The sequence below is a fragment of the Ctenopharyngodon idella genome, chromosome 19, assembly GCF_019924925.1.
Source record: "Ctenopharyngodon idella isolate HZGC_01 chromosome 19, HZGC01, whole genome shotgun sequence".
NCBI classification, from domain to species: Eukaryota; Metazoa; Chordata; class Actinopteri; order Cypriniformes; family Xenocyprididae; genus Ctenopharyngodon; species Ctenopharyngodon idella.
The window spans coordinates 28,563,323-28,585,133 of record NC_067238.1 but is presented as its reverse complement, the minus strand read 5'-3'; the positions used below and the strand labels follow the sequence as shown (position 1 = coordinate 28,585,133).

At 36.2% G+C, this 21,811-nt stretch overlaps 2 protein-coding genes across 6 annotated transcripts in view; one reads left to right on the top strand and one right to left on the bottom strand.

The window, feature by feature from the left end:
• Positions 1–21,657, top strand: part of calcr (calcitonin receptor) — a 99,404-nt gene extending 77,747 nt beyond the window's left edge. Inside the window, exon 16 of one of the 2 annotated variants that reach the window (XM_051872210.1) lies at positions 19,523–21,657. In XM_051872210.1, coding sequence (XP_051728170.1) covers positions 19,523–19,552 — 30 coding nt within the window. In that variant the 3' untranslated portion in view covers positions 19,553–21,657. Of the gene's footprint in view, positions 1–8,204; positions 12,455–19,522 lie in introns of those variants that run through there. The other variant, XM_051872211.1, reaches the window with a different exon arrangement.
• vps50 (VPS50 EARP/GARPII complex subunit) overlaps positions 12,633–21,811 on the bottom strand; it is a 135,959-nt gene continuing 126,780 nt past the window's right edge. For all 4 annotated transcript variants that reach the window (XM_051872198.1, XM_051872200.1, XM_051872199.1 and 1 more), the window contains 2 exons: positions 14,743–14,932; positions 12,633–13,621 (listed from right to left, as the gene is read on the bottom strand). In XM_051872198.1, coding sequence (XP_051728158.1) covers positions 13,502–13,621; positions 14,743–14,932 — 310 coding nt within the window. In that variant the 3' untranslated portion in view covers positions 12,633–13,501. The remainder of the gene's footprint in view (positions 13,622–14,742; positions 14,933–21,811) is intronic.

The window sequence follows — 21,811 nt, the reverse complement described above, 5'->3', positions numbered from 1 at the left end:
AGCTCTTCTGATCTCTGATGAGCTGAATAGTAAGTGGGCCTAAACCCCTGCTCTTTCATCACGTCTTCTGGGAACGCAAACCATCGCCTGAATCGGCTTTGATGAAAACCCATTAAGTAGAAAAAGCATGATCGCCAGTATACAAACAAAAGGAAACTCTATTGGCTCTTCACAGAAAATCCCACAAAACCTGCCCTTTATTTTCTCCCCATTCAGCCTCCTCTTTCTTTCAGCAGAGGTCACTGTGTAAGAAATCACACGCAGGACAGTGGGAAAGAAGAACGATAGCTGATGGGTGGAGAAGGAAACACACAAATGCCAAATATCTTGGCTGTGGCCTTGGAGAAAATCCAAGTGACCTCTTGCTCAGCGTACTAATGCAGGAATCAGCACGTCATTCCCAAGAGCCTCGTTCAGAGACACATGCGACCTCTGATATGCCAGCACATTTGACGGGAAAAGGCCAGTTGTTGTACTTATGTGATTTAAACATTCAAATTTGACATATAATCAGTGTTGTGGAAAGTTACTTTTAAAAGTAATGTATTACAGTATTAGTTACTCCCTAAAAAAAGTAACTAATTGTGTTATTTACTTTTTATGAAAAGCAATTAGTTTTGAGTTACTTTTGCTCATCTGGGTTGGGGTGTTTGTTTGTTTGTATATGGGTCAATGATGTGACGGGTCATTTTTTTGTCCAAAGGCCTTAATAATAATAAAAAACAAAGGTATGACATCTAAAGTATTTAAGGTAGTACAACTAGATCTCTTTTATTGAATCCAAAAGGTTTTAATTATATTTTGCTACATATAAAGGTATATTAAAGTTTTTGAAGTGTCAAAAGGTCATTTGGTTTAACTGTCCTAAGGCCAATACAGCCATTTCATTTGTGATTAAAATATCTTAAAATGTAATAAATGTATATATTTTTTATTCTGGCATGATTTTATAACATCATATATTAACATAGTGCAAAATGGTATTGAAATTATGTGTAGAAGTCGTTGCTTTGTTATGAGAAAGAATGTCCAGAAAAATGAATTTCATTGATGTCATTCGGAGTAACCAATAGAAAGGGACCATTTTGGATCAAGTCATGTGGTCAATATCATGTGACAGGATGGGACATCATTCAGACACCTGCAAATGACCACATGGTCATGCAGCAAAGTATCTAACTCTCTTTTAACTATTTGAAAAATTCATGTTTTCACTTGCTTATACGCATGTCCCGAAACATCAGGTCATTCGATACAACCTCTATAAAACATGGAAAAGGATGTAATATTTTAAAAACTTGTACTAAGTATGAAATGTTTGATTGTCCATTTGCTAGCAAGCTAACATGCTAGCTAGCTAGCTAGATATCAGCATTGTTTGAAAATATTGTCATTCGGTATAACCAAATGTGTTTTCGGTAAAAATTTTGGTTAAACCGAATGATTTTTTTGCTGATAAATTTTGTCCATCTTGTAAAAAATGACAAAAGCAGTGTTAATTGATTATAAAAACCACATAATCTCATTATTAACACTTAATAAAACTTCAAAATTACTTATATCTCCATTATGTTCTTTTTTACACTTTTAAAAACCTCATTCGTCAATGACCCATATGTAAGAACACGTGCTGCTGAATTCTGGATATACTGCAGCTGTTTGATTGATTTAGCAGGTGAACCAACAAATAGTAAATTACAATAGTCAATCCGGGAAGTAACAAATGCATGAATAAGCCTTTCAGCGTCAGGTAGAGTGAGGCAAGGCCTAATTCTTGCAATGTTTCAGAGATGATGAAATGCAGATTTTGTAATACTCTTAATATGTGAGTCTAGTGTCAGACGAGTGTCAAAAATCACACCAAGGTTACGAGCTTGACTAGATGGAAATACGACACTATCATTTATAATCAAATTAAAATTGCTACCTTTGTGAATAGCCACTGGTGTGCCAATGAGAAAACCTCTGTCTTAGAACAATTCAGTTTTAAAAAATGATGGTGCATCCACGTTTTATTTCCAGCACACACTCTGAGAGAATTGTAGAGGTGACAGTAGAATCAAATTCGGAGCTTATGTTAATTTGGGTATCTTCAGCATAAAAGTGATCCTCCAAACAATATTTCCTAATGATTTGCCCCAAAGGAAGCATATAAACACTAAACAATATGGGACCCAGGACAGATCCCTGAGGAACACCATGGCAGACCTGTCCAATTTCAGATTTGTTGTTTCCCAAGACAACAACTTGTGTTACATATTTGAAAAAGTAACTTATTTTGTTGTAAATTTAAAAGTAATGCGTTACTTTACTAGTTACTTTAAAAAAAGTAATCTGATTACATAACTCGCATTACTTGTAACGTGTTACCCCCAACACTGCATATAATCAAACGTACAGTTAGTATCATAGAGATCTTGTTTTCGAGAAGTGAATTTTAGAAGTGAAGATCACGTTTTGTAGCGTCAGCTGTCTGGCAGGACAAATGCATGTGTTCATGTGTCTGTTACACTCATCAGAGGATCTACTCATATCCAACCGCACTGTCACGAAACAGACTGAACCTTGACTGACTCTTGCAAAAAATATTTTGCTAAATTTTGACAAATAACCTTTGAACTCTGGTCATGTCATGTAAGTGTATTATGAATTAGTTTTTTTTTTTAGCCATGTCAGAATTAAAACAGCTATCAGGTTTTTTTTTTTTTTTTTCTGAATGAATTCATTTTACCCCAAAAAAACAACATAAAAATGTTTAATGGCACTTTGTTAACGGGTCCTTGATTTAATGCTGAGCTAAGTGGTGACGGAATACATGAATAATATGAATAATAATAAAATCACAATGTTACTCACTTGAACATTTATAATAGAGCTCTAAAATCCACAATTATCACAACACTGTCTTAATGCACCAAATCAACACAGACTTTCTCTCAAACACTGTCTACAGGTTAAAAAGATGATCCCATAATCAAAACCTGAAGCACATTTGCATTTTCTCTCATTGTATTGCATGTTGGGACAGTGGCCTCCATCTGGTCGGTTTTTGAAGGCAGTGATATCCTACAATCCTGTGCATGTGGTTTGGCGGCAGTGGAAAGAATAAAAATGGTTTCTGATTCAGCAGGCATGTTATTTTTTTAAACTGCATGACTGCAAATATTTGCTAGGTTATGTCTAAAGCACTCTTGAATTTGTTCTAGATCATTAGACGTGGCATTATGGTGATTTGAAAACATGTCTGAAACTCACGGACTGCTTTACATTTCGATATGTTGACTCTAGTGTGCAGCAGACTGAAAACTATTTGCACATTAAGGGCCAGATTTACCCTCTTCTGGTGTTAAAAAACTAGTCAGGATTTAATAAAGATTCGCAGTTAAGATTTAGCGATAAAAAAGCATAGACAGTTATTTTTTATGCTGCAGACCATGGGCTAAAAAATCCTTTCAGACAAAAAAATTATGGGAGGAGAGTATTTAAATGAATCATGTAATGTGATTTACTAAGGTTTGCGCTAGTCAATTTACTGGTATTTGCGGCATTATTTACCGCTTCTAAGAAGATCTCAGTAGATCACCAGCAGAACTTTCCACTGCCATCTGCGCTTTTTATTGCGCTTTTATACACGCTAATTTGCCCTGTTTAGTAGGCCAAAATCTGGCCCTAAGTGTCAAGTGCATTCAATGCTACATTTCAATCATGCATAATAACCAAATATTTTACTTTTGATGCAAAGCAATCACTAGTATTTCCTTCAGGAAATGCAACTCTATTTTCCAAATCATACGCACCATAATGAACTCGCAGTTCACTCGTTGTGACTGGAGATCTGCCAACCCTTCAATCATTGTCACCCCGGCCCACGTCCAGGCACAGAAACAGAAAGCATGGCCAAGAGGAGGGAAGTGAGGACAGAGTTCAGTTCAGGATGAGGTGCACCTGAGGTTCGATGTGCTCCGTCAACGCTGCCGTGAATCAATCAGCGTGTGTTTCACGCAGTGAGTGCATCTGGACCTACTGCTCCCTCTGTCACAGACACTCCTTCACTGCATGCACATGTTTCTCAGCAGAACCCATTGTCAGTTTATTCATTTTTAGTTGAATTAATATACAATATTTCCTTAATTAGACTAATATAAATTATTTGCATCATCCTTAAGCAATCAATTTAAAACTTGATTCATTCAAGAGTCATTCTATGAAATGGATATTTTTTCAGTGTTTTAAGAGCAAATTTCGTTAACTATCCATCCGTCCATCCATCCATCCATCCATCGTATCTATCTGTCCATCCATCCATCCATCCATCCATCTATCTATCCACTGTACGTCTGTCTGTCCATCTATCTGTCCGTCTGTCCATCCATCCATCCATCCATCCATCCACTGTATGTCTGTCTGTCCATCCATCTATCTGTCCATCCGTCCATCCATCCATCCATCCATCCATCCGTATCCACTATTTGTCTGTCCGTCCGTCCATCCATCCATCTATCCATCCATCTATCTATCCACTGTATGTCTGTCTGTCCATCTATCTATCTGTCCGTCTGTCCATCCGTCCATCCATCCATCCGTATCCACTGTATGTCTGTCTGTCCATCTATCCATCCATCCGTATCCACTGTATCTGTCTGTCTGTCCATCCATCCACTGTATGTCTGTCTGTCCATCCATCTATCTATCTGTCCATCCGTATCCACTGTATGTCCGTCCGTCCGTCCATCCATCCATCTATCCATCCATCTATCTATCTATCCACTGTATGTCTGTCTGTCCATCTATCTATCTGTCCATCTGTCCGTCCGTCCATCCATCCATCCGTATCCACTGTATCTGTCCGTCTGTCCGTCCGTCCATCCATCCATCTCCACTGTATGTCTGTCTGTCCATCTATCTATCTGTCCGTCTGTCCATCCATCCATCCATCCATCCATCCGTATCCACTATATCTGTCTGTCCATCCGTCCATCCATCCGTCCATCCGTATCCACTGTATTTGTCTGTCCGTCCGTCCATCCATCCATCTATCCATCCATCTATCTATCCACTGTATGTCTGTCTGTCCATCTATCTGTCCGTCCGTCCATCCATCCATCCGTATCCACTGTATCTGTCTGTCTGTCCGTCCATCCATCCGTCCGTCCATCCATCCATCCATCCATCCATCCATCCATCCATCCATCCACTGTATGTCTCTGTCCATCTATCTATCCATCCATCCATCCATTATCTATCTCTGTCCGTCTGTCCATCCATCCGTCCATCCATCCATCCATCCATCCATCTCCACTGTATCTGTCTGTCCATCCATCCATCTATCTATCTGTCTGTCCGTCTACACTGTATGTCTGTCCATCCATCCATCCGTCCGTCCATCCGTCCATCCATATCCACTGTATCTGTCTGTCTGTCCGTCCATCCATCCACTGTATGTCTGTCTGTCTATCTATCTATCTATCTATCTATCTATCTATCTATCTATCTATCTATCTATCTATCCACTGTATGTCTGTCTGGCCATCTATCCATCCGTCCATCCATCATCTATCTATCTCTGTCCATCCATCCATCCATCCATCCATCCATTCGTATCCACATCAATTCATCTGTTTATGTTTGTAGAATCATAGCAGATTTCTGTTTTGTTTATGTTGTGGATACAAATTGTTCTCCTTTAATGGAATGACTCATGTAATTTCTTTTTTCAACTAAGGCTACAACTCATACTGAAGGCATTTCCAAAAATGTGTTGCATCCAAATGGCACTGATCTAGCAGGAAGACGGCTGGCTGTGAGATTTGTTACTCTTACATTACAGAGCTCATACTTTATGGAGCAGAACAATCATATCCATTCCTTCAGCCTCACAAAGTCTCACAGTATGATCAGAATACTGTGAACGTCTTCATAAAAATCTAAATACATAATTAAATCTTAAACAGGGATAAATGTGCACAAAAATGTCTGTTAAACAGTGTGTATTTCAATTAAACGCCCTTTTAAATGGAAGTAACAGTCGCAACTATGCTGACTTGAATGCCAATGTTTTTGCATTTAAATCAAATCCATACTTTTCAGCTTTTGATATTGTAGCATTCAGATATCATCTCCATGTAAACAAATGTTTTGCTGCTCTTTCAGTTCTATCGACCAACCACTTCTTTTCCCACAGACAGTCCAATTAAAGACAGCGCTGAATCAATAAGACAAACTGACTGCACAATAAATGCACTTTAAACCTGCCATCTTAAATTATGCTCAAGGTCTAAATTCTAGATATTGCTGGTTACCTGAATATCTGACATTGCTCAGAATATTGAACTGTCCTTGCATGCTGCATGTACTGTTTAATGTTTAGAGGTAGATTTATTACAGCCTCCTGCATAGACATCATAAAAAAATGCATCATGATTAATACTTGCATCATGATTAAAAATGCATCATGATTAATACTATTAAGACTCATGATTAATGATTAAATGATATTAAATAAGCCTGCATGTCAAAACAACATTCCTTGCATGCATCAGCAAACAAACAACATGAAAAGTTAAACTTTCTCCAAACTTCTTTTATTGTCATTGATGGTTCCTTGAAGAACCTTCAACATCCATGTAATCTACATTGCACAATAGGTTCGTTAGAGTGGGAAAAGGTTCTTTAGATTATTAAAGGGTTAGTTCACCCAAAAATGAAAATTCTGTCATTAATTACTCACCCTCATGTCGTTCCACAACCCTTTAAAATATTACTTACACTGATTTTTTTTTAAAGAATGTTTCACTGAAAGGTTCTTTGAAGAACCCACTCATGGAACCTTCATTTTTAAGAGAGAGAGTTCAGTGTTATCATACTGTAGTTAACTGAAACTAAAACCAAGACTATAAAAACATTTCCATAACTTAAAATATAATAAACATTAACTGAAATAAAATCATAGTATCTCAATTATGCTAAAATAACTCTGGTGCAAATGGTTTTTCCAGTATATAAATTTATCTAGGAAGTAAAAATTGTCATGTAAACAGAAGCAAACCAACTGATTGACCTACAAAAGTCAAAAAACAAGTGTCGGAGAGTCTGTCTAGCCAATAATCCCGCTACCATGGCGAGATGCTCCTGTGACTGAATGATGGGGGTGTTGTCAGGGCAACTCGTGCAGAGCCTTCAGGATGCTCGCCGCTCACATTTCTCTGTGCACTTTGTTTACAGAAAGATGTATTGAGAAGGAAGAAAAAGCAAATGTCTCACTACACCTGTTCATGGCCTATAAATCCTGCTAAGTAAGAATGTGCCTTTTGCCATGGGACCAATAAGATTCAATAAGTCCTGGCATGAATTCCCAGTCCGCTCGTGTTCACATAAGCGATCACACTGTATATAACTGAATCTGTCACCTCAGATGTCTCAATACGACAAAGAAAAGCTTTGCGGAGTGTCAGTTCAGAACCACTAGAGCTGATAAGACCATCATGAAAATGTCACTGCTAATAACTGAGTAACTACATGCTATGAAATCATTTACAAAGTCAGATGAGATTGGGTTCAACGCTATGAAGCTGTACATCTGTAAAGGTCAATTAGGAAAAACAAGACAAGAAAAAGAAAAGACAAGGCTTATGTTAATTAGTCTATGTGACTTTAAAAAGGACCTGTGCTAATTAATATTAAGCCTGTTGTCCTGTTTTCCCCAATTAACCTTTCCAGCATTGGGTATAGTATAGACAGATTTGAAATTCTCCGAGCGGTGCAGTTAACTAACAAAAGTCAGCATGAAACGGAAGTTGCAAGAGTCTTTTCTTCCATTTTGTGATGTAAAGCCGAGTGAAACGTCTTCTCGAACAAGAAAAAATGTAGGGTGGGGCTTGATTTTGGGGAATTGATTGAATGGTTGTGGTTTGCTATTGGTCGATCTCATGTGAGTGACAGGTTGCCCCACCCTTGCGCCAGTAAAAATGTCATCACAGAAGAGATGTTGCTGCAAAAGTTATTTTGATTAAAGTTTACGAGGCACATGAATTGTGTGCACGGATAATAAATAATGCAATATTTCATTAAAAAATAAGATTCGTCAATTTGGATTTCATGCTGACTTTAAACTACCCTTTTTAACATTAGCTGCAGCCCAATTCATTTTTTTTCCTCTCTTTTTGGTCTTTCTGTCCTCTGACTTCAGACCTTTTCTGCTTCTTTAGTCATACAGGTACTGATTCTTCTGATTCACTGCAACGTTTAGTGAAATACACTGAGGGGGGAGACCTGAACCATACATAATTAAAAGCACAATATGTAAGATTTTTGGATTAAAATGTTCAAAAACCACTAGAACAATGTTATATATTTTGTTGACTTGTGTACTTACATTATCCCAAATGTTTCCAAGAATGTTTAAATCCAGAGAAATAAGCAATTTTAACCAGGACACGTATCAATGACATCATACCCGCGTTATCCTCGATTTCGGGTTTTATTTTGTAGAAACCATGGAAACAACAAAGACGCTTTAATATATGATGTGTTTTATTAGACGTGAGCAACTGTTTGGATACATTCATCGACAGAAAACTAATCATGTTATATAGCTCAACACAGTAAGTCTTATTGTTTAAATCTCGTTTTCTTGATTTACCGTGAGTACCCTGTTTTACCATGCCTAATATTGATCTAGCTTACCGCAGTGTGCAACAAGAGTCTCATAGTAGCTGCCGAACTAACGCAGAGTAGCACTATAACAACTTTCAACACACAAGTGTATCTAATATGATAAAACAGTGCTGTTTTACCCCACATATGCTTGACCGGAAGAAGCAGAAGTTCTGCTGCTCTCGAGACGTGTGTCGCGCTCGTCTCTCATTAGCAATCGCTCCAGCGGCCTCATTCAGCTCAAAAAGCATTCAGCCCTGCTCTGCTTCATACTACAGTAACGTTAATAATCTCATCCATGAACATGATTTCTGACTGAGTCATGTCCTGATTCTTTTCCACCGGCTGTAGACGTGAAGATTCCGCGAAATCAAGGCGTCATCAAGCTACGTCTTTGTTTTGAATAAGCGACCTCTAGAGGCGAAAAATTACACACTGTGCCTCTAAATCACTTTTAATAAATATTCAAGAGGTAGGTGGTGAGCAGAACTTTGTGAATGACGGTTCAACTGTTTCGCCACACTCTTACAACATGAAGGTTGTTTATTGGAATCTATGGTTAACATTCATGGAACCTTTCCATTGCACAAAAGGTTCTTCATAGTGAAAATATCTCCAACGCACGTTCATAAGAGCACCACAACACGAGTATTGTTAAAGCGAGAGCAGACGTTGTTGGGTGAATGCGCATTGGAGATATTTTGTAAATGTGGTAAATTATGTTTTTTTATTTTTTTGCATAAAGCACTTACTTCGCTTCACAAAATTGAGGTTAAACTACTAAAGTAGTCATAGACTATGACTACTAAAGTTGCGCAAGCTGTCAACGGAGAGACAGAAAGCTCTCAGATTTCATTGAAAAGATGAATGAAGATGAATGAAGGTCTTACAGGGTTTGGAACAACATGAGGGTGAGTAATTAATGACAATTTTTATTTTTTTGGGTGAACTAACCCTTTAAGTGTCCTGTGAAATAAGGCGTTGAGAAGTACATCAGCACTAGAGCCAGACCAGATAACATCAGGTCACACAAGGGAAATCACATACACTTTCAAGACAAGCACACTTTATAAGCATAATACTGTATATCTTAAATCAGCCGGTAAAATAAAACTATCCAAAGAGTTTGTAGCAAGGTTTCACATTTTAATATGGTGATGTACACAAAATAGATGGTGCAGACAGAGTATATAAACAACCAGTGAAGCATAGATATCTAAAATAAACAAGCGTGAGAAAGTCAGCTTTGATCAGGAGCACAAGGGTGCGTTATGATTCGAGCAGGCTCACAGTGGAGGAATTGCAGCACACCAGCCGTGACAGTAATAAAACGCTCTGGAATTCAGCCAGAACACCGTGATAAATCTCCTCTGATAAAACCACATGAAGTCCAAACTCGGTTTTAAGTGAACAGCATACTTACAATACGACATTAATTAAAAGAGACAGCTTTGCATAAATGTGTCCGAGTCTATTCCATAAATGTGAGCTCATGCAACAGATACAACTTTATTTGCAATTCATGTGCTTGCAAGGCAGAAAAAAAAGTACTGAGTTTTTAGGCAAAATTAGGTTTTAGAAGTTGATTTTGGCAGCTATAAATGCTTAAATATACACAAAGAAGACCAATCATAATTCAGTATACAAATAGACGTTAAAAAGATCAATTCTATATGCAAATGTAATGGAGATGTACTTGCGACTGACAATCATGCCAATATGGGTGGGTTTTAATACAGTTTATTTTATTATGAAATCGCCAAATTGGTTTTATTTGATGACTGAAATCTATTTTGGATGGCACCTTCTACATTTGTTTCTTTTTGAACTTTCAAGCAGACCACAATAGTCAATGTGAATGCAAGATTTTATTTAATTCTAATAAATAGAAATAAAACAAAATTATAAAATAAATAAAAAATAAAATAAAATAAAATAGCACCTACAGTCTGAAATCATCTGCAAAACAATGCTGGCTTGCAAGTTGACCTTATAAACGCACTACCAATAAGTGTTTCCAGCTCACAGGAGAAATTTTCCAGCACTGTATTTCCATACTTCAGTAAATGATAAACTGCTGCGCATGGATATGAAGGTGTGAGAGAGGATGTTCTCTCAGGTGGTCCTCTGATGTTTTAGAACACAATGGTTTCCAGACGGCCCCCCTGCCGGCCATTAAAAAACCATAAAAATGCCTCCTACTCACGATGAGTCATGGCCAAATCAATACAAACTCTCCATCCCAAGCAAGCTATTTAAAGTGCAGCACAACAGGAGGAGGAGGAGAAGCCAATTAATTAGTGCTAAAGCTTTGCTTCCTATAGAGGATTAAAGGAAACTGAACAGCGCATGGGAGAAAAAAAAAAAAAAGATACCTGAAGGGTAATATGTCATTGTGAAAAGTTGTTAAAGAACTTCTAAAAAAAAAAAAAAAAATCTCTGGATTTGTAATTTGTGCTGATAAGCCATAACTGTTGATCATTTAGTGTCTACTAGCTGTTCTAAATATAGCCAAACAGATTCTATAAACGGTGGCGAGTTTCTTTTTCTTCTGCTCACTGTGTTACGAGAGGTCTGGAGGAACGGTCTGGTGTCCAAACCTGCTCTGGAGGGCCACTGTCATGCAGAGTTTAACTCCAACATGCTTAAAACACCTGCCTGGAAGTTTCTATTATGCCTAGTAAGCAGTGTAAACAGACCGAACAGTGAAATTAATTAAAGGAAATGAGTTTGTTTCACTCAAATAATAACGGAAGTTCATTTTATTTAATAGAAAAAAGTTGTGCGAACTCAAAATTTCATTGTAGTAAGCTGAACTTAATATGATTGAGTTGAAGCAGATTTCTAATTCTCAGCATGCTTTGCATCAGACTGTATAAATAAATGCTGAAATGAAGTGTTATTTTGTGTGCTTTTGCACAAGATTAACATAGGGAGACATAAGTTAGTGTTTAATGTTCTGTTATGTTGTCACAAAAATTCTTCTAACTAAGTTCTACTAACTTAAAAAAAATGAGTTAGTTTACTTAAATGTTTTGAGGTAATAAGTTTCCTCAAATGTTTTGAGTATACTGAACTTACTGAGTTTTACTTTTTATAGAAAGTAATGCTACATTACTTTTGCATTACTTTTTCCTTGACTTTTATTCTGAATTTAAAAGTATTGCGTTACTTTACTAGTTACTTGAAAAAAGTATTCTGATTACATAACTTGCATTATTTGTAATGCGTTACCCCAAACACTGCTAGTATGACCTTGATCAGCTGGTTCAGGTGTGTTAAACTGGGGTTGGAGCTAAACTCAGAGGCCCTTCAGGAGCAGGAATGGACACCCCTGATCTAGTCCTATGCTAACTTCTAATAGCAAGACTAGAACGAGAAACAGAGGTTGTTCAGGGATTGAGATCGGCAACTTTATTTTTCAGTTCCACTGAGCACACAGCTGACATTCAGCCAATATGTAAAGGGGCCTTTACATGACACTGTTTTCAACTAAAAACTGAAAAAATTATGCGTTTTGGCCATTCATTTAAATGACAACGGTGTTTTGGGGGTCTGAAAATGCAAATGTTTGAAAGTGGGATTCAAAGTGCAAGTTTTCGAAAACAATACCATTATCATCTCTGTGTAAACTATAAAAACGTGAATTTGTGAAAACGGCGACGTCATGCGCATGCGTATCACATGTTGTCTATAGGCACATAGTTTTTCTTTACAAAGTGACATCGCCATCTACTGGCCTGACATGAATAATACAGAATTTTCAGTCATTTTCACGGATCCACATGAATGGGGATCGCTTTCACAACGTCGTCGTTTGTATGCGAAAAACGCAAAGGAAAAAAAAAATCAGTTTTTAGTACATCGTTGCGTAAACGTACCCTTAATGTGAGGATTCAGCACACTTGAACATCAAAATGTATTGAATGCAAACTGGCAAGTTTTCATACCACAAAAAAGAATGAAAAAGAATTCTAAAGTATCATTATTCACATAAGAATGTTAGCGTATTTATTGTACAACCTTGCCTTCAACTTGGTACAGATGAATATTATCACACAATTTAGTTACCACAAACAAAACAACATTTCAGTGAGCGAAATACAGTATCTCTGCATTTCAGACATACAGCATCTGAAATAAATAGTTTTATCACTTTCTAACAGGAAGGTTTCAGGTCTTTTTTAGAGTATCTTCCTCTTGTTATTACTATTAACATACAAGTAATCACATTCCTGCACAAATGTGTTTTGAGAAAATGACAACAATACTAATACGTCTCTGGGATCTGGATCTGGTAAGTGTCATAAATTATAAAATCAATACCTAAGAAATAAGCTGAGGTGTTTTTGTAACAGGGTGAGACCAGTGACGTACAGCTAGCAGTGGCCTGTCAAAACAAGTCAAGAGATGCACATGCTTTTTGAGTAAAATAACAGAGACGGAGCCTCAGTGTGTTAGAGGATGTCTCGGTTTCATTTTAAAAAGCCCCATGCTACAGAACCAGCACAAATTCCTCAAAAAGGGAAATATGGTTGTTTTGCCACAGCTATGTTTAAATTACTGTTTGATAGCGTATGAGTCATTCATTTGTGTTGTGATTCAAGTGATACTGATAACACTTTCATTACCCATTATCCTTTACAGCCCTTCAAATGACCGCTTCATATGTAGTCAGAGCACGTCCTGCTTACACTTTTAATAAAATGTAAACAGAAACCGCAAATGTTTAAATGGCTGATAAACAAAACACAGGCCGCATACGATAATAGATACTGGACAAGTAACAGTGTAGGTGTTTTTCGTGACGATTCTGTTGAGTTTGGTGGGGTGGTTCGTTGGCATTTATTTATCTTTTCGGCCGGTCAATGTCATCGATAGCTGCGAGGAGTTTCTGTCGTGCTTTCTTGTTGATGTGGGACCCGAGGCAGACGGTGACCAGGTTAGTCAGCTGCTTCATTGAGTACTCCTACAAAACAAACTCATGATAAATCTCTAATGGAGACGCCTTTCACAACAATCCATCTTTTTAATGAGGAATTAAATCTGCCTTGCACAACACGCTTTACTAAGCAGCATCACAGGCATGTTTGGAATGTAGGCAGCTTTTGTCCTGACATTTAACAAGGAATCATTTAGCGCTGCATCATATATAAAATATTCACAATGGTTTTGATGGAGATATTATTAGTTTTAAAAAGCATCTCTGATTTATACATCAACAACATGGTGCCAGAGTTGGTAAGTTTGATTCATTTCCATGAATAAGATTAAGTGTAACTACGTATCAATGAATCGATTCAAAACTATGATTCATTTGCATAATCACTCCAAAATGTTCACTTTTAGTGAACAATATACATGGAAACATATATAGTTTATTACTATAAATTGTTATATCAGTACATAAATAAAATATTTTTTGTAAATAAAGTTTATATTACATTTTAAATGTTAAAATATATTAAATATAAATAATTAAATAAAAAACTAAATAAGATTACACATTCTGATCATTTGTCATAATATATATATATATATATATATATACACACATGATCCAGCAGACTAGGTGATAAGATTTGTAGTATATTATAATTAATATTTTAATTTTATGATTTAATATTAAAAACAGATTTTTTATATACATTTTGTATTGTTGTATAAATATTATATATATATATATATATATATATATTTATATATATACACACACATATTACATATAATTCATATTTCATATTCTTGAGTTCATTTAGCCTTGATTACTATTGATTTTATTAATACTGATATTTTTACTCATTTTACATATTTTGATGTGTGTGGATATATATGTGTATATACATTTTATATATATATATATATATATATATATATATATTCTTGAGTTCATTTAGCCTCGATTACTATTGATTTTATTAATACTGATATTTTTACTCATTTTACTAATTTTGATGGCGAATTTTTTTTTTAGTAATTTCAAAAGCAAAAATATTACAGATACACTACAGATATAGAGAAATTACAGAATCCTTTTTCGACCTTTTAAGAACCTGCCTACATTGTGTTGTCAGGTGTCATCCGTCTTACCCTGTGGTTCTTGATGAACTGCTCCATGTCGTTCTCAGTTAGGTAGTATGCTTTGATGTAGGTCTCTACAAACTCCTTGTCTGGAATTGGTCTGAGGTCGGTGAGCTTCTCCAGCTTCATCAGGAACTGCTGGAAGTCCAGCTGCATCAGTGCACGTCCTTCATTACTGCATTTCTTCACATTAGCATAGCTGGCAGACAGCAGGAGGAGAGGAGAGCAGAGGTGAGTGTGGCTCAGACAGATACAGGACATTCATTAACTGTTGACAGTTTATGCTACATTAATTGTAGAGAGGGTCCCCTAAAGCGACCTCGGGTTAAGTGTCTCGCTTACGAGCACAGCGGTGCTTGTAACTCTCTAGTTTACATGTAACCTTATGCCCTACTACTGATCCAACCTGGAAATTTGATAATCGCTAGGCCACCAAATAGGAATACATCAATAAATACATAAATAAATCAACAATGAAGTGATCGACCAATCAGAATCAAGTCTTCCAGAGAGCCGTTTAACTATTTTTATCATAACTGACATCATTGTTTCTGTTTCTAGGTGCCCTTCTGGATTTAGTCTGGATTTATGTTAAAAATGTTGAAATATAGGGGTTCGTACTCAACATTAAACAATAAATCAGCACAGATGTTCAACATACATTATTTTCAGCTCAAATAATATTGACAGACTGTGGGATATGGTGTTTAAGCCAACTCATCCTTTGACTGGTAAGAGACAACAAATGCTGAGGGCCATTTCTGGTCAAATTTGTCATTTGTTCGGTTCGCCACCTTTTCATTTGTACAGCTTGCGAGTCTCGGTTTCAGACCTGATACCTAAGCATCCAACACCACCAAACCATCGATTTACAGCAAACAAGCAGCCATGCAGAGTTCAGTGCTGTTGACACCCCTGTTTACTTTCTGGCTGACAGCGGTGTAATTGCTTTCTGTGAGGGGAAAGATATTGCTGGACCAATTGAGTATATCCAGTCTGCCAATATATCCCTGTGTTTTCCCACCTCCTTCCTTCTTCCTGTCACGTTCTGCTCGATTTGGAATGCAACTCGGCACTGCACTGGCAGAGTCTACTTGAAAAAAAGTGCAGCCAAATGGACATGCAAGCTGAATGAAAACAAACAACATTCATCCTGGTTGCAAAGGTTTTTTTTTCATATATAATGGCCACCATTAGAGTTGGTGCTACACTGCATTAGCTAAGGGGGCATTTGGATATTCTGAAGGGTCTCACCATTTGTCTCTTTACCTTAACTAAATGTATTGCTACTTCAAAAGTTAGACGTGTTTTATTGTTTTTGAAAGAAGTCTCTTATGTTTACCAAGGCTGCATATATTTGATCAAACTGTTTTCTATTTGAATATCCTCTGACCGGCAAAAAAAGTCGCTGTTGGGAGGGAGCATGAAGAATCATTTTCATACATGAATTGGCACCTGTGAGTCCAGACATTCATTGAAAGTCTTTGGGATGTGCTGGAGTAGACTTTACAGAGTGCTCACCTCTTGCATTGTCAATATGATCTTGACTGAAAACTGATGCACCTCTTGATGGAAATAACATCACTATTTATTTCCATCAAGAGGTGCATCAATTTTCAGTCAAGATCTTGTATTGACAATGTAAGAGTCCAGCACATATAACATGGTAGAAACAATAATCACAACAATAATGATCAGTCATAGACTCTTAATTATTTGCCTATTTAAATCCAAACAGCGACTTTTTTTTTTTTTTTTTTTTTTTTTTTATGGGCCAGGCAGCATATTTGAAAATAGAATTTATTCCTGTGATCAAAGCTGAATTTTCAGCATCATTACTCCAGTCTTCAGTGTCACATGATCCTTCAGAAATCATTCTAATATTCTGATTTTTTTTTTTTTTTTGGTAACACTTTAGAATAAGGGTTCATTTCCTAACATTAGTTAACTACATTAGTTAAAATTAACTAACGCTAAACAATACTTCTATAGCATTTATTAATCTTAGTTAATGGTAATTTCTATATTTTACTATACATTATTAAAATCAAAAGTTGTATCTGTTAACATTAGTTAATTCAAATAACAAACAATGAACAATTGCGTTTTTATTATGTAACATCAACAAAGGTTAATAAATGCTGTAAAAATATATTTCTCATAGTAAGTTAATGTTACTAATGCATTAACTAACGTTAAGAAACGAGACCTTATGATTTTTATACTGTACAAACTATACATTCTATCCCCTTTATATATATATATATATATATATATATATATATATACACACACACACACACACACACACACACAATTTCATTCATTAATACAGTTTATTTACTATAGTTTGAAAAAATGGTAATAAAATATGACAAGATCTCAGAGTTAAACTGTGTCAGAAAAAAATTTATCTTAATTATGTCAGATAACACTTAAGCAAAACATGGTCAGGTCAAAGTGTCTGAATAATTTTTGGTCCCAAATTTTTATCAGTTTTACTGGTAGTCCACTGTATGAAGAATTTTTGGGTATAATATGTGACAGTTTACTTTATTTTGCTATCCTCACTTACATAAATGAACTATTGTGTCCTGTACCCACTAGTAAAAAAATATCAAAAATATCAAAAATGTCTGAATAATTTTTGGTTTGACTGTATATATTTTATAATTAAAAATGAATAAATGAAATAAAATAAGAAGAAGATAAAAATGATGTAAATAAATGAAAAAAATAATAAATAAAATCACAGGTATAATGGTGAGTAGTAATAGTCTCACATTCAAATCTTTTTTAAATAAACCATTTTTAATACGCCATACCACAGTGTGTTCAATCATAGATAGTTTTACGAACAATTTACTGATTCATTTATCTTATACAGGAGTCACAAAACATTAAACACAGTAAAACATATCCTAAATATATAACAGTTATTTGTCGAAAAAATGACATTTTGCCAGGAGAGTGGGCACAGCCTACTGCAGACCGACCCATGCCACTGACCCTGACCGCCAGTGTGACGCTGTGTGAACACACATACTGACAGAAGGTCTATAGCTAGAGGCAAAGACGGTCAGGTAGAGTTCATTCGTTCACAACTGACTTTTCAGCATTTCATGGTTCATTATTGATGTTTCGGGAAACATTTCAGCGCTTAATCAGGTGTAGGATGATGGGAATATCTTTCAAAATTCTGTGGATGCTGTCTAGCTGAAGATGTGATGATTACAGAGAGCATCAGCTCCCTGCTGCTGTAAACTGCAATCATATTTTAGTTTGTAGCTAAAACTGCCCAGGCAGAGAAAGCAGCAAGGCTAGCAGATACAGACTGCTCTAGCTAGACACAGACAGCCTCTTTAACACATCTTTCAAACAACCTGCCCTCCATATCTGCCATTCTCAAACAAGTGGCCCTTGACCTTATGATGCAGGTGTACAGCTGAACCCTGCCAGGAGGGGCTTGTCAATCTATGCTGGGCCATGCCCTTATAAACTATTTATTTTGTCTTGGCCAACAAAGTCCTTATACACCAGTGGTTCTCATCCCAGGGGCCTTAACAAACTTCCAAGGGGGCTTCAAGATGACTTAAAATTATTTAAAATAAGAAGTCAAAAAGGTTGAGATCCACTGTTTTAAACAGCAACAGCCCTATTCCTAACATACCTCTAAATTCAGAGGTATCTATCTATGTATGTATGTATGTATGTATGTATGTATGTATGTATCTATCTATCTATCTATCTATCTATCTATCTATCTATCACTCCATCTATCGTTCTATCTAATCCTATATGTTGGGTTTTTAATTGTGCATGCTCACTTTCCTTATTTTTAATTTTGACATCAACTAATGCTACCTTAAAGTTAATCTTCAAAAACACTAATTTAATAACTGTTAAATGTAATCTTTAGTATGAAAGCATTTTTCATACTGTACATTATAATGTTGTGATGCTAATGTAATTTTACTTGTAGCATTTTCAACAGTTTATTAGTTTTTAAGGTTTTATTTTTAATTTACATTACAGTTCAACATTTTTTGGTAAGATTTTTTAAAAATGTTATTGAAAAAAAGTCCCTTATGCTCACCAAGGTTGCAATTTATTTGATAAAAAATGCAGTAATATTGTGAAATATTACAATTTAAAATAAATGTTTCAACACGATCCTTCAGAAATCATTGTAATATGCTATACATATATATATATATATATACATATATATAATGTGTGCGTATATATATAAATATTATATGTATTATAATTTCTTTGCAATCAATTTAATGCATCCTTGCTGAATTAAAGTACTTAAAATCGGCTGACTGTATAGGCAAAAATTGTAACAATGGTGCATCTGTACTAAGAAGGTTGCTCGTCCAGCATCATGTCCAACTCTTAGCTAAATAGCTTAATGTGTTCATGGGATTCAAATGCACCGTTCTGTCAATGTCAAGTACGCAGACTGTGTAGGGGTGCACTAAACAGCATGGCACCCATTTAGCTAGCGGTGGCCCTGAGGGGATTGAACAATACAGGAACAATGTTTTTGAAGAAGATACTCTAGAGCTCCTCAGATATTCTGGGAACATATTGTCCATCTGTGCTGTTGTTGCGCACTCTCTCTTGCACTTGCACTAGGCTTTTCAGTTTAACAAAAGCATGTTCATCTCTGGACAGTGTGCGATTCCTTCTTTATGCTGTCCTGAGCTACAGAAATCAATAATCAATGGATTAAATGGCTAGAGAAATGCATTTTTCTGATACATTTTCTTCTTACATGCAGCTAAATCCTGACGTCTACAGTGAAGCTTGAAGCTATACTACAAAGATCCTCTCTGAAGTCAAGAGGCGTCTGTTAAGTTGTGTCAAATGTGCTTCCAACAAATCTCCATTACGCTGAGGAGGTGACGAGTACAAGAGTTTCTCTGCGAGTCTGTGAGCTGCAAGATTGCCGGCACAATGAAGATAATATACTGGGGTAAGGAAAGTGTGATGGAAGACAGGTTGACAACAGCTCTCTGGAGAAGACATGGCTTCTAAGTTGCTTGTCACCGTGCCACACAAACATCCCTGATGTTCATTTCCAATAATCCAACTCTTGACTAATGACAAGCAGATGGGTGCAAGAAGGATGGTGCAAGAAGAGGAAACGAGAAGGAAAAATAAACATGGAGGAAATCAAACACTGATGGATTTATATAAATACAGTTATTTGAAAGCAACAAAGCTATTCTGCTTATAGCACAAAGTCATTACAGACATTTGATGAATTCTCACAGAACTAATGCATTTTACAATATCTACAGTATGAGTATGCCTCAGGAAGAAGGCAAAAAAGAGAGAAAAACACTCCTTCACATTAATACAGTGACGAGAGTTGATCCAAACACAAGATCGATGAGGCAGCTGAAAATCATAGCGTTTCTTGCTTTAAATCAAATACCATCATCACGCAGCACAAAATTTCACATGCACCCGAATCCCGAGTGATAAAGGGTTTGCTTTGCATCCCTCAAAACAGTCACTGCCAGCCAAACCATAATAGAAAAAGCCAAAAAGCTCCTCTTGCTAGTAAAAACACCCCATGAGTTCAGCAGAGGAATGAAGAACAAGAGAAGCTAAAGTTTTTATTCAGGTTTGCTGTTTTTGTACATATGGCTGCGGATTAAAAGCATCTGGCCAGTACATTTGCCTTTTGTGTTATCAGATATTTCCTTTAAAAATTAACATATTGTTGGCGGAAGTCCTAAAAAAAAAAAAAAAATCAAACAAGTCTGCTGTCATGGCAGGAAAAATGCTTTTGTTGCCATGTACAGGTGCAGTTTTAAGAATATACTGTATATATGTGCTACTGCTTCAAAGTTTGCGGTCAGTAAGATTAAATTAAGGATAGATTCAATTGACTAAAAGTGACATTACATATAAAAATGAAAGAAAGAAAAAACACCCATGAAAAAAATGAATTACAGAACAAAACTTTTCAGAATTCAGTGTACAGTGAAACAAGAAAGAGCATGTTTTAGCCGTTTTTTTAGAGCTTGTTTACATTGCGATACTGAGCAGAACCACATGGAGATGCCAAAACAACAACAAAAAAACCCAAACCAACCGCATTGATCTGACTGCATACCTACTACAGTACACGGATCCATTCAGAATTACTAAACACAGCAACATACACATGACAGATAAAAATATTATCCTGAATGTGTGTGGAAACAATGTACTGAATGTACTGAAATGTGTCTGTGCCCTGTACTTCACCGCAATCGTCTTTAACTTGATTACAATCTGCGTTCATTAAAACTTTACTAGCAAGACGCTGGTTTGCTTTATCTAGCCGAGAAACGTAGTTTGCGTATCAACTGGCCAGCGGTGGATGGTTTGACGTTTCACCCAGTCTGTATCACACAGTGCGATGCGTGAGGTCTCACGCCCTTCAGAAACAATCAAGAATATGACAGAGCTTGTGTTTTAAAGCTAAACACACACTGGAATGAATAATTCACTGAAAACTGACTGTGAGCCACTGTTCTCTCTGCCATCTCTGCCTGGTTTTCTTTACATTAGCACTGTTTTGGACTGATTGTTTGAATGCTTACTGGATAATTGGACTGAAAACTTTCCCAGAGTTTAGTGACTTAAGTGATCTGATGGCAGAGAAGCGAAATTAGGTTAAAGGGTTAGAATAGAAATTTTCACAGGGTTACAGGTGTTTGCGCCATTGTAGATGCTCAGTGTGATTAACTCCCAACTTCTAAGATCATGTTATTGGCATAATTTCACTTGCTTCAGTGATTTATCTGCATTAAATTATTAAGGATTTTGAATTAATCGCATGCGTTAACGCTTTACCGTTGACAGGCCTAACGAAAAAGTTTTTTATTTCAAATAAATGCTGTTCTTTTGAACTTTCAATTCATTTCATTCACTTTTTCATCCTGAAAAAATAAGTATAATTGTTTATACAAAAATATACAGCAGCACAACTGTTTTCAAAATTGATAATAATAAGAAATGTTTCTTGAGCAGCAAAGCAGCATATTAGAATGATTAGAAGGATCATGTGACT